General features: G+C 35.5%; 1 protein-coding gene across 1 annotated transcript in view; it reads right to left on the bottom strand.

The window, feature by feature from the left end:
• Positions 1-14,783, bottom strand: part of Me1 (malic enzyme 1) — a 145,348-nt gene that overhangs the window by 32,309 nt on the left and 98,256 nt on the right. The window contains 1 exon segment of the mRNA XM_005324753.5: positions 4,807-4,916. Within this exon segment, the coding sequence (XP_005324810.2) occupies positions 4,807-4,916 (110 nt within the window).

Genomic DNA, 14,783 nt, shown 5'->3' with positions numbered 1-14,783 from the left:
ATTGATAGTGACTTGAAGACACTGGTCTGCAAAACTCAGCTGCAAAACAGCATCAAAAGCACTCTACCATTATGCACAGTATTCTCAATTAAGCTATATTTCTATAGTTCACATAAGGATTCTTAATATCTAAAATTTTACAGCCACGCTCGCCTGGCATGTGTGCGGCCCGGGTTCGATCCTCAGCACCACATACAAACAAAGATGTTGTGTCCACCAAAAACTAAAAAGGAAATATTAAAAAAAAAAATTCTCTCTCTCTCTCAAAAAAAAATTAAATAAAATTTTACAGCTTATTCCCTTTTTGAATCTTTCCAATATTCACTTCTCATGAATGAGTATTCAAAAAAGAAAATTTAAAAATTAATAAAGCAACATTTAAATAGCTTAAGTATCTTTAGCTTGAAAATGGGCACTAATGTACAAAATATAATTAATATTACAAAGAATTTGAGGAAATATTTGCTCAAATACTTTATTGTACTTTAGAAAGTAAAATGAAACAAATGATTTTTAAACATTTTAAATTTAAATAGCTATGTCCTATTAAATAACTTAAATATGGTAATTTTTTTAGTTGTAGATGGACACAATAATTTTATTTATTTATTTTTTATGTGGTACAGAGGATTGAACCCAGTACCTCACATGTGCCACTCAAGAGCTCTACCATTGAGACACAAACCCAGCCCCAAATATGGTAAATTTTAAAAATTATATTTATAAAGTATGTTTCAGTCAATAGGGTATTTTTACAAATAATTATTTTGTCCTTAATAAATTGCATGAGAGAAGACTGTCATTCCCATTTTGCATTTTAACTGTTCTTTGCCATTTCCAATGACAATCATCTTTAGTGCACTTTGGCTATTTTCCTCCTAAACTTCATTTTGGTGCTTGCCGTCACTCAGAACTAATTCTTCTTGAAAGTATCATATTAGAATACCTCACTCATGGTCTATAATCTCCTACTTTTCAGTTCTTTTATTCAGTTACTGTCACTGTGATAGGGAATTGGCAGATGTGAGTGGTAGGAACATGGGGTTAAGGAAATAATTCTATAAACTGGGCCCACTGTGCTGACCCCTACATGCTTTTTTTTTTTTTTTAAAGCAATTTACCTGTAGCCCTGTCTGGCTTAAATTGACAGGATATATTACATTCTTCAGCAAATGAACTGTTATCTGCAAGGAGAAATGCTGTCCCAAATGCTGACCAAAAAAATACAAGTTACCCTGAAGGGGGAGACTTTTTGTGACCCTTATACAGATCCCAGAACTCAGGGAGATAAGAATAATTCCCCCTAGCCATAAAATCTGTAAGAACAGGTTCCCTTTAGAACGGGTCAGCATGGGCCGAAGGGACCTAGAGTTGTGACTCCCAGAAACGTATTGAAAATCTGATGTCATCCTGCTGTCAGTGAAAAGTCCAGAGATGGAGGTGGGCAGAACTCCCTGGAAATTTCCCTGGGAGCCCCCAATAAAAATGAAGGGCAGGGGACATACACCATCCCTCTCATCTCTGAGATAATGCTCTCTCTTTTCACTTTCCCTATCCTCTCTGATAGACTCATGCCTGCTACTCTGAGCCACATGTCTGAAATCTTTCTAGCATGATTTAAAGAATCAGGGTTAGAAGGGGGTTTTCCACAACAGACTGCACTTCCTGGCAGGCCTCTGCCCTGTAACAATAATACCTGATCTCTGACTTCATAGGATGTCTAGGCCTCCACCGGATCTAGGAGTCCTTGTATCTTCACTTCCTTCCTTTTCCAGTTTGGTGTCACAGTCATCACTTAACTTTTTGCTCTTATCCTGTTGTCCTTTCTATATCTAATGTAGATAAACTCAACTTTCCATGTTGGTCTCGTCCATTCCTAAACTGCTGAACTCAAGCCATTCAGCCTGCTGATATGATACATTTTGTTATATTCAATTTCAACCAGATCCTAAATGACCATTTATTGAATCCTTTTATGTTTCATAGTCAATTGGCTCTTTAGTTCTCTCCTATAGTAGTTCTTTCAGTCTCTTTTTTTTAGTCTCAAAATTTCAATTCTTAAAAAAAGGAAGTTGGGGGCTGGGGATGTGGCTCAAGCGGTAGCGCGCTTGCCTGGCATGCGTGTGGCCCAGGTTCGATTCTCAGCACCACATACAAAGATGTTGTGTCCGCCAATAACTAAAAAATAAATATTGAAAAATTCTCTCTCTCTCTTTAAAAAAAAAAAAAGGAAGTTGTTTTATAATTTCTGCCATAGGTGAGAAAATTAATAGAAGGGTTACATAAATCAATAAAAGTCCATGGCTAGTAAGGAGCTAAGCAAATCAGTCTGACTCTTAAGTTTGTGTTCTTAATCCCTACCTGTAATAATGTTGCTCATTTTTCCTGTTACTGTCCTGCCGTTCTTAGAGTTCTTCAAGGAAGAAAGAATCTCAGTCACAATCAATCGCCTGTCTACTTCTAACTTTATTGGCATTTTCTTAGAACAAAAAAACTGGATTAAGACAGCAATCTTCAAATTGGCTCCCATCAATCTTATTCTCTATACTATTAGACAATGTGAGTAATCTTTCCAAAATGCAAACCTACCCTAGTTAGTCTAATGTCATAGATCAATTCTTTCTAGTTCCCTCAAATTCAATCATTTAGACCAAAGATTGGCAAACTTTTCTTGTAGAGAGTCAAACTGTAAATATTTCAGGGTTTGTGCAATGCAACATCTATCCCAGACTTAATTCTGCTGTTGCAGCAAGAAAACAGCCATACACACCACAGACACAAAGTGGCATATAGCTATGCTACTATAAAACAACAGGCAGTGGGCTTTTTCCAAATCCTGCTTTAGATACACCACATTTATTCATTCTGGGCTAAACACTATGTTAATCATAAAGGACACAGAGATGAGTAAAATGGCCATGTCCTTACCCTTGTCTAGCTTAAAAGTTTGTGGGGAGGGAAGCATAGTTTTTTTTTTTTTTAACTTACATGAATATATAAAGCTACATACAAGGAAAATAAAAAGTGTATGCATCAGAATCTATAAGGTGGATTAGACCTAAACCTAAATTCAGAAGATCTCCATGAGACACATCATGATTGACATGAGACATGGTGGGTGGGGAGAGTATTCTAGGAAGAGATCAACATTGGGATACAAAGTATAAATAAATAAATAGATAGATAGATAGATAGATAGATAGATAGATAGATAGATAAATAAATAAATAAATAAATAGTAAAAGCCGTGTCACCTCAAGATCTGAGAAAGGATATTATAACTAAAATGGCAAAAATAATGAGACTATAGAGAGAAAGACAGGGCTCTATGAATTTTGAGCCAAATTCAGGATTTTAATTTTTATCCTAAGTACAAGGGAAAAACATTATTTTAAGGAAGGAATAATATGGCCTGATTTCTATATCAAGGAGAGAACTTCGCCTTTGTTCCCCACTAAATCTTCAGCACTTAGATCTATATCTGGCAAAAGGTAGAGACCCTATGCAGAAAACATAAGATGGGGAAGTAAGAGAGAAAGTGAATAGACTTCCTAGAAAATACCAGTTGCTTAGGAAAAATAATAGTAACTTATACCAGGACGATGAAGAAAAATCTATGGAAGAGACATTTTTATGACAGGAAATCAAGACTTAGTAATAAGCTATATTTAGTGGGAAAGGCTGAAGAACAGAGAACTCTCAGAAATTCACTGAGAATACTGGAATAATGTTAGGTTTGATGAGGAAATAAGATTTTGAGTTTGGGTATGCTGAATATGAAATACTTTTGGTATATCCAAGAGAAGATGTTAAACAAAGAGATGGGCATACAGCCCGAAATTCAAAGAAGTAGGAGCTGAGAAATAAATCTGCTTATCACATATGTGAATTTAAAATATATACCCAAGAAGATATAACAAAAATTTAAAAAGGGGGTCTTGAGACTGAGCATTGAAGTATTCTTTCATTTAATAAACAGACATAAAGGATGAACCTGCAAAAAGAAAAAAAAGGCAAATAGCCAATAAAACAGGAAAAAGTCATAAGAATACTATGATATGGAAACCAAGAAAAAGAAGATAAATCATGAGTATTGAATGCTACTGAGAATTCAAGAAAGATAACAACACTGGAAAACATTTACTAGAATTAGTAAAATGGAAGCAATTTGTGATCTTATTTCAAGTTGCTACAACTAATTATGTTTTCCTTAGGAACTCTTGTTTATATTTTCCCTCTCCCTGCCTATAAAGGAACAGTATGCACACAATTCTTATGGTAAAGCAGCACTGGATGCGGGGGCAGAGTGGAGGACAGGTGTGAGCTAGAGAGAGTTTAAAGTCTTAAGTAGAAAAACAAAGGTGGCATGGTTAATGGCAGGCAACCAACTATCTATAAAGATAAAAAATAAAATGTGGCACATTGTACACAAAGAGAACGCTTACTGGGGTGAAGCTTAGAAGTTGTGACTGACAGAAAAGAAAGCTAAAGAGAGAACTATATACATTTCATTCTTAAATAATGAATAATACATTTCATACATTTCCTTTGTTCAATGATAATCAACAGGGATTTCACAAGATTTCTGAGAGTTTATTCTCTAGCTCATGGATCTAATACTTTCTAGAATCACAGAATACTTTTCTCAAATATATGAAATTAAATGAGAAATTATACATGAAATTATTAAGTGTAACTCTTAGCTTTTAGTAGGTACTTAGTATGTATTTATTCAATTTGAATCATAAAATTATGAACTACTTTGAGACATTATTTTTGGTCCATACAAGCTGAAAATTTTATTACCTTGAATATCATCATTAAATGTGCAATACTGATTTCGATATTTGTTCAGGAGACGAAATGCATTCACATTGGCAAAATCTTCAAACTGAATAAGGCAATTCATACCATATCTATAAAATAAAAACATTCATTTTAGAAGAGGTTAGAGAAATAACATTTAAAAATAAAAAATCCTTAAGGGGCTGAGGTTGTGGCTCAGTCATAGAGCACTCAGCCTAGCACATGCGAGGCCCTGGGTTCGATCCTCAGCACCATGTAAAAATAAATAAATAAAATAAAGGTATTGTGCCCAACTACAACTAAATAAATAAATAAAAATAATAAATCCTTAAAATTAGCTCACAGAAAAGGCAAAATATCTTTAGAGGCTGAGTATAAATGTGTCAGATAGTATGTATTTAGCAAATATTTACTGCATGTTTACCACAGGAAGTCATTGTGTTGGCACTGTGAATTGAAATAATACAAAATGACCATAATTTGATCTAAAATATGGTCCTTATCCTCAAGGAATCCAAATTTAGTAGAAACAAAAATCTTCCAAATTAAAAATAATGTAAAAGTGTATAAACAAGAAATTATGAGTCTTCAAGAGATAGACAGCACTTCCAGCTGGGGTCACAAACCACATAATAAATCAACTTTTGATTGATAGTTACGATTTCAAAACTAGAGTGGGTTTTACAAGCTGAAGAAGACCAGAAACAAAATAACTGAGATGAAAGTTGGGAGAATGAAAGAAAAAATTGTTTGAAAAAATTTAAATCTAATTGTCTCTAATATAGTGTAAAGTAAAAAGGGGTCAGATCTTCATTCTGGTCCTTGCACTCTTCCTAATTCAGTCTAGCTTTATTTCTATACACAAAGACAGTTATCTCAAAAGTGTACCCTATCTCCCTGAACTCTCTTGGCCCCCTTCCTGCTCCACTCCAAAACTTCAATTTCTTCCTTCTCTACTGGTATATTCCTTCCCTCATTGTCCTTAGGACTCCCTGATTTTCTTTAATTGATTAACTAATTAATTGATTTTTGTGTACTGGATATTTAGTCCAAGGTATTCTACTACTAAGCTTCAACTTCACCCCTTTCTATTTATTTTGAGACAGGGTCTAAGCTATTGAGGCTGGCCTTGAACATGAGATTTTCCTACATCAGCCTCCTGAGTAACCGGGTTATAGGTGTATAGCACTGGGCTCAACTAGGATGCCCTGATTTTTACAACCAACCCCTTTAACTATGATAGGACCAACTATGGTTATTTGTCTTTCTTTTCCACATGTCAAACCTGTCAGAAGAGAAGGTGCTAAACTCTGTCCTCATTTCTAGCTTCTTGTTGACTTTATGCCTATAATTCAAGGACAGTAGGAAACAATCCTGATAGTCTCTCTATTTTCTGATCCAACAAAAATCTTTGTAGTTACCTTATTTTTCTTCCATTATGTCTATTTATATACTATTATTTTGTATTTATTCTTGATAGACTATCTTTTTAAGTCTCAGGTGAAACTTGTATTGAATATTTAGTGTCTTCTCTCTCTCCTTCTTTTCTGTGTCATTATGCATAAAGGGCAGAAGAGACTCAGTCTTCTTGGCACCTGCTTCATTATGGTGGCCATAGTGGCCACAACATTGTCCAGCTCCTCTTGATTCTTCTTGGCGAAGATGTTGTGTCCCCACCTTTTTCTTAATGAATTGGAGGCCCATTTGTCCTTGGAGATTTTTAGTAGTTCCCTGGCATGCCATACACCTCTCAGATCACAGGCCTCACAAGAAGTGATATACCTGATAAGGTACCCAAACCACCAACTGTGCCTTGGCCTGTTCAGGCTGTCACCTTATGGCCCTAGTTGAAGCCCATGGCACAGAGCAGCACAGAGCCATGATTGCTGTTCGTCAGTGTCTGCTGTGGCAGAGGGTTGGCAGGAGGGTGGTTGTTGTTTTCAATTACTAGTGAAGTTTAGCATCTTTTTCTATCTATTGATCATTTGTAATTTTTTTGAAAGACTATATGTTCAATGTTCATTTTTCTATTTATTATTTAAATAAAAGGTCCTTATATATTAAGCATAGTACCTTGTATTATTCATGCCACAAATGTTTGTACTAATCTAGCATACTGTGGATTAATGATTTAGATGGTGTTCCACTTGCTTTTACCCCCCAAATTTTAAATTTTTATGTAGTCAGATATCTCAATCTTTTTATTTAGTTTCTGCCTCCAATATCATATTTATAACAGCCTTTTTCATATATATTTAATCATTAATCCAAACTTTCTTTTTTTATTCTAATTTGTTATATATGACAGCAGAATACATTATAATTCATATTGCACATATAGAGCATAATTATTTATATCTCTGGTTGTATAAAAAGTATACTCACACCATTCGTGTCTTCTTCATACATATATTTAGGATAATGATGTCCATCTCATTCTACCATCTTTCTTACCCCCCTGCACCCTCCCTTCCCCTCCCACCCCTTTGCCCTATCTAGAGTTCGTCTAATCCTCCCATGCTCCCCCTCTCAACTCCACTATGAATCAGCATCCTTATATCAAAGAAAACATTCGGCATTTGGTTTTTTGGGATTGGCTAACTACACTTAGCATTAGATTCTCCAACTCCATCCATTTACCTGCAAATTCTATGATTTTATTCTCTTTTATTGCTGAGAAATATTTCATTGTGTATATATACCACGTTTTCTTTATCCATTCATCTACTGAAGGGCATCTAGGTTGGTTCCACAGTTTAGCTATTGTGGATTGTGCTGCTATAAACATGGATGTGGCTGTGTCCCTGTAGTATGCTGGTTTTAAGTCCTTTGGGTATAGACTGAGGAGAGGGATAGCTGGGTCAAATGGGTCCAATTCCCAATTTTCCAAGGAATCTCCATATGCTTTCCATATTGGTTGCACCAATTTGCAGTCCCACCAGCAATGTATGAGTGTGCCTTTTTCTCCACATCCTTGCCAACACATACTGTGTTTGTATTCTTGATAGCTGCCATTCTGACTGGAGTGAGATGAAATATTAGAGTAGTTTTGATTTGCATTTCTCTAATTGCTAGAGATATTGAACATTTTTTCACATATTTGTTGACTGATTGTACATCACCTTCTGAGAAGTATCTGTTCATTTCCTTAGCCCAATTATTGACTAGGTTATTTGTTTTTATGGTGTTTAGCTTTTTTAGTTCTTTATACACCTTAGAGATTAGTGCTCTATCTGAAGTGCGTGTTGTAAGAATTTGTTCCCAATTAGTAGGCTCTCTATTCACCTCAGTGATTGTTTCTTTTGCTGAAAAGAAGCTTTTTAGTTTGAATCCATCCCATTTATTAATTCTTGATTTTAATTCTTGTACTATAGAAGTCTTATTAAGGAAGTAGGGGCCTGATCGGACATGATGGAGATTTTGGCCTACTTTTTTTTCTATTAGATACAAGTTCTCTGGTTTAATTCCTAGGCCATTGATCCATTTTGAGTTTTGTGCATGGTGAAAGATAGGAGTTAAATTTCATTTTGTGGCATATGGATTTCCAGTTTTCCTAGCACCATTTGTTGAAGAGACTATCTTTTCTCCAGTGTATGTTTTTGGCATTTTATAAGGTGTAATAAAATGTAAAACATACATGTGTACGTGAACACACACCCATATTTTCTCACTTGCTCTTCACAACTGCTCTATAAAGTAAGTCCTATTAATATCCTGATCTCATAGATGAGGGAACAAGATTAACAGTAATGACAATATAATAGCAATTATATAATCTATCTACCCAGAAAAATATACCTCCCTGTTTTATTATAGTTCTCTCTCAACTTTAATATTTAGTACCATTAGTCATCCTTTGTTCTTATTTTTGAATATTTGCTTGGCCATGGCAGTGGTTTAAGAGCACAGGCTTTAGAATAAGAACTCCTAGTTTCAAATTTTGGCCTCATCACACTCACAGATCTTTTAATTTTTCTGTGCCTGTGTATTTTCCCACAATTCTAATAATAATATATTATCCTAAGGTTGTTATAAAGATTAAATGAACTGATAAATATACGGAGTTCAATACAAGGACACATAAGTACTCTCTAATCATGAGATTAGAGAGTTGCAACAAAAGAAGCCATAAACAGCTAAATAATACCCTCAAAAGCCTAAGAGAAAATAACTGTCACCCCAGATAATACATCTAGCAAAGATGTTCTTTAAGAGTAAGGTTTAAACAAAGACAACTTTAGATAAATAAAACCCCAAAAACTTTTACTAAAAGAATTCTGAAAGTGTGTACAGAATTACAGAAAATAATTCCAGGAAAAAGAATCTATAATATAATGAAAATTTAAAATATAGATAAATACAAGCAATTCTTATCCACAGGAAATAGCAATGACAGATAAAGCTATTCTCTAGCCTGAAAGAGAGAGGAGGTTAGCAAATTCACTATCATTTCAGTGTTCTGGAAGTCAACTAAAGGCAAAGAAGAGAAAAAGTTTAAAGTAAAATGGAGAACTAAGGTCAATTCTTGAAATAAACAAAATAATTTTCGACTCATAAACATGATGCCATTCATTACAAATTACAAAACTGTTATTATAATTTACAAAAGCAACTCTATAGTTACAAATTATCATTAAAAAAATAATGTTAACTGAGAAATAAACTCTGTGGTGGCAACTAAGTACCCCAAATACAAATATCAGTCAATAATCATCTGATGCATGCAATGAATAGCTCCTTCCCACTTCTGTAGTTGCTAAGCAAGCCTTCAGAAAGCAAAAATTATAGGTCATTGGCAAGTGCTCTCACATGGCTTGCTCCTGATATGTCATATTCTGGTGGTCTGGCAGCATTCAATGATGTGTCATTATGTTCTGAAGAAGCAGAACCTTGTGGTCTCAGAATATAGGAGGAATCAGAGCCTTCTCAAGTCTATTCCCGGATCTACTACTTACTTGGTTTGGTGATTTGGGGCTTGTTACAATTTCTATGTGGTTAAGATGAAATCCCCACAATATGGTTTGCCTTCAGTGTTTAAGACACAATGTGGTCAGGCTATAAATTTGTAATGTTTCCTAAGTGAAATCTGGGAATAGACATAGGTATTAAAATGGGGTACGGGATACCTTATCATTTAAAAAGCTTATTTTAGAAATAGCCCCTAGAGGACACTGCATATCAGTTTTAATTTCATGACTTTTCTCTACCTGATAGTTAACTCTGACTTAATTCCTAGACATTTAGAAAGAGGCATTCTGAATTCATCTTATGATACAAGCATCTCACATTATGCAATAAAAGAAAGCCACGTAAGGGATATTTTGTTCCAGTTGGAACCAGCCTTGTCACTATGAAAGTATAAGTAGTGGAACTCTCAAAAGTTAGCCAATTCAGTACTACATAACTATGAAAAGAACCTATTATTTTATGATCAAAATATCACATAAAATAGTGGGTGTGAATGGTTTAAGAAATAACTGAAATACTATCCATAAAATTAACATGTAAAAACTTTAGAGATTTTGCTTTTTATAGCATTGTTAAATCTGACAAAAACAAACTTATTACAGTGATTAATCACTATATCCATCATTTACTAAGTGCCAGACATTGTGCTCCATATTTTATAGGGATTATCTCGTTTAATTTATCTCAATAATTCTGTGAGGGAAGCAATGTTATTTATCCATTTTATAAATAAAAAATGAGAGCTAAGCACAATTAATTATTCAGCAAAAATGGGAAGCTCTGAACTAACCCACAGACCCTTGGCTTCAGCTACTCTACGTACTGGCTTCACAGAGCCAACACAGTTACCAAGTCCATAAATGAATAGTATATTTACAACCAAAAAGATCCCAGTGATAAAATAAGGGAGTTATAATTTTATCACAAAACATATAAGATACAATTTGTATGCATTCAACATATCAGGTGTTTTTTATTAAAAGTATATTGACAAAGTACATGAAGAAATGCTCACCATCGCTAGCAGTCAGAGAAATGCAAATCAAAACTACCCTAAGATACCATCTCACTCCAGTAAGATTGGCAGCCATTAGGAAGTCAAACAACAATAAGTGCTGGAGAGGATGCGGGGAAAAGGGCACTCTTGTTCATTGCTGGTGGGACTGCAAATTGGTGCAGCCAATTTGGAAAGCAGTATGGAGATTTCTTGGAAAGCTGGGAATGGAACCACCATTTGACCCAGCTATTCCCCTTCTCGGTCTATTCCCTAAAGACTTAAAAAGAGCATGCTACAGGGACATTGCTACATCGATGTTCATAGCAGCACAATTCACGATAGCAAGATTGTGGAACCAACCTAGATGCCCTTCAATAGATGAATGGATAAAAAAAATGTGGCATTTATACACAATGGAGTATTACTCTGCATTAAGGAACGACAAAATCATAGAATTTGGAGGGAAATGGATGGCATTAGAGCAGATTATGCTAAGTCAAGCTAGTCAATCGTTAAAAAACAAATACCAAATGACCCCTTTGATATAAGGGGAGTAAACAAGGACAGGGTAGGGACGAAGAGCTTGAGAAGAAGATTTACATTAAACAGGGATGAGAGGTGGGAGGGAAAGGGAGTGAGAATGATATATAAGAGGAAAGGAGGGGTAAGACAAGATAATACAAATGTAAGAAATGATTTACAGTAGAAGGGGTAGAGAGAGAAAAGGGGAGGGGAGGGGAGGGGAGGGGGGATAGTAGAGAATAGGACTGACAGCAGAATACATCAGACACTAGAAAAGCAATATGTCAATCAATGGAAGGGTAACTGATGTGATACAGCAATCTGTATACGGGGTAAAGTTGGGAGTTCATAACCCACTTGAATCAAACTGTGAAAGATGATGTATTAAGAACTGTGTAATGTTTTGAATGACCAACAATAAAAAAAAAGAAATAAACAAGATGCTTTGTCAAAAAAAAAAGTATATTGACAAATATTAATCTTTTTGTGATTATGAACTATCAAGAATTCACTATAACCAAGTTGCATTTTGTTAGCTTTCAATTACTTAAACAACTTAAAGGAGGGGGTAGATTTATTTTGGCTCACGGTTTCAGAGGTTTAAGTCCATGGACAGTTGGCCCCATCACTGTGGTCTTGTGGTGTGGCAGGATATCATGGTAAAGAGCATGTGGGAGAGTAAAGCTGCTCACCTTATGGCAGGCAGGAAGCAAAGATAGAAACCGAGGGGGCAGGTGAAGAGGCCAAGAACAAGATATACTCTTCAAGGGCGAGCCCCCAGTGATATACTTCCTCCAACTAGGCCCCACCTCCTAAAGTTTCTACCACTTCCACATAATGCCACCATCTGGAGACCAAGCTTTTAACACCTGAGACTTTATGGGACATTCTAGATTTAAACTTTTCCTGAGAGAGGTTTCTTAGGATATGTTACATGCATGAAACATGCAGCATTCAACATCCAGAGCACTTTAACTCTGATGAATTCCTTAGAGATAATTCCAAATGAAACATTTTTAATAATGCACTGAGGCTTAAAGGTGCTCAATGAATGAGCAGCAAATAGGAAACATGGATCTTATCCTTAAACTGCTCACTTGGTAATAGTCTCATTGAGAATAAAAAGGGTATAAGCAAAAAAGTCTTCAGGAGGTTTCAATGAAAAGCAAAATCAGTAGGGTGGTCAATGCAGCTCAGTGATAGAGTACTACCCTAGCATGTGCAAGGCTCTAGATTCAATCCTCAGCACCACAAAACAATAAACTAAATGAAAGAAAAATCAATAGTACATAAAGAGATCATTAAAGAGTTTAGGAAAGGCAACATTAATTTGTTGAGGTTTAAGTTGGGTCTTTGGTAGTATTCAAATAGAGTGGATGGGAATAAGTTATAGAGGTCTCAAAGTTTGTACTGGAGGAGACTGATAACATCATTTCAAAGGACTTTAGAATACTAATACTGGTTGCTGAATTTCAGATTATGAATAGTATTGAACGCTAGCATAAGTAATATAAAGTTGACTCAAGTTCTCTCTGGCCAAGAACTCTTCAAATTCACTTCTTTCTAGTAGGCAAGAATTAAGAATACATTTGTGGGCTGGGGATGTGGTTCAAGTGGTAGCGCGCTTGCCTGGCATGCTTGCTTGCGGCCTGGGTTTGATCCTCAGCACCATATACAAACAAAGATGTTGTGTCCACCAAATACTAAAAAATAAATATCAAAATTCTCTCTCTCTCTCCCTCTCTCTCACTCACTCTCTCTTTAAAAAAAAAAGAATACATTTGTTCATTTCTTTGTAAATTTTCTATGATATGTCTCCAGTTCCTACTGCTTCACATCTATGTTATTTTGTAACATGTAGACATTCCTTTCACTTTTCTTACCATTCCTTCTATCCGATTTTACTGACACTTCTTTAGTTTACTCTGTGTTAGTAGGTATTATAAAGATACAATTTTAGTTATCCATTTTGTTCTCCCTCCTGTATTCAGTTCTCCTTCATTAAGTTAAACTGTTTTTATGGATTCAGCAATCAAAGTTTTCTTCCCTACTTAAATCATTTTATACACTAGAAAAATTTAATCATGTTATTTTAAAGGAAACCCTAGATAATAAGATTTCATCTAGTTTTATCTCCTGTTATTCTCCAAAAAACAGAAAAAACAAAACCTTATCCTTTCTTTCTTCCTTACTTATTCATAAGTCAAATAATATATTAAGCAACTACTGTGGGTTCAACATTGTTCCGGGTGCTATTGACACATTCCTTTCTACATAGAGCTTGTAATATTATGGAGGATACACACCAGTTAATACACAATTATAATGGGCACTTTAATAAGTGCTATAATAGAGTAAATGCAGGTAGCCACAACACAGAACAAGGTAAGGGGGTTAGGAAAGGCTTTCTAGAGGATGCTAAAGCCTGAAAGATAAGTAGAAGTTTGCCAAGTTGATAATAAAAGGGAAATTTTTTGAAGTAGCTGGATTGTATTAAAAGGCTCAGAGTTAAAAAAAAAAATCTGTGGCACATTCCAGAAAGTAAAATAAATTAAATATGACTGAGGCGTAGGGTTTGACCCAAAAAGAGGCAAGAATTGAGTGAAGCTAGAGGGGTAAACAGGGCCAGATTACATATGGACTTTAAACTGGGATAGAGGGGACTATACTAGATTCTAAAACTAGGTGAAGAAACAGGAATGTGACACAGTCAATATGCATTTTATACTCTTTGCAATCAGAGTGAAGAATGTATGGCAAAACCAAATACAATAAGTTTACTTTAAGAGGCTGCTGCAAAACTTCAGAGCTGCATGAGAATGAGGATAGAGAGAAACAGATGAAGACAGAATTGATATTATCATGTGAAAGAAGCAGATGATGAGGAAGAAAATAGCAAGAATGCATTTCAAGTTTCAGACTTGGGCAATCAGGTAGATAACAGGGAATATAAAGATAGGAAACCTCCCGGTGGGGGGGCGGAAAGCAGGTCTGATAAGGAAATTCATGAGTTCAGCTTTAAATATGCTGCTTTTGAGCTACCTTGGAGATATTCAAGCAAAGCAAGCTGTTATTGGTTGTTCAGAACTAAAACAGCTGCAGATGAACACAAGGCTCATGATACAGTAATAAATGGGGACTTGAAGTGGTGTGTTACTAAAGATCTAAAAATGAAGATCTTCAGAACAAGCTAGGTCAGTGTTATGTTTTAGATCTTGAATGTCTCCCAAAGGTTTATGTACTAATTTGCAGCTGATGGTGTCCTTGAGAGGTAGTAAAAACTTCAAAATGTAAGGCTTGGATGGATGAAGTTAGGTCACTGAGGGTATGTCCTTGAAGAGTTTATTGTGACTCTGGTCCTCTCCCCTCTCCTTGCCTCCTGGCCACCATCAGATGAGCAGTTTCCTTTGCCATGCACTCCCAGCCATGATGTACTGCCTCACCACAGGCCCAAAGGCAACAGAAGGCCAAGTGACACATTCACTGAAAC

Source organism: Ictidomys tridecemlineatus, chromosome 8 (genome assembly GCF_052094955.1).
Source record: "Ictidomys tridecemlineatus isolate mIctTri1 chromosome 8, mIctTri1.hap1, whole genome shotgun sequence".
Classification (NCBI taxonomy): Eukaryota; Metazoa; Chordata; class Mammalia; order Rodentia; family Sciuridae; genus Ictidomys; species Ictidomys tridecemlineatus.
The sequence above is the reverse complement of the archived record's forward strand: the minus strand, read 5'-3'. Positions and strand labels throughout refer to the sequence as shown.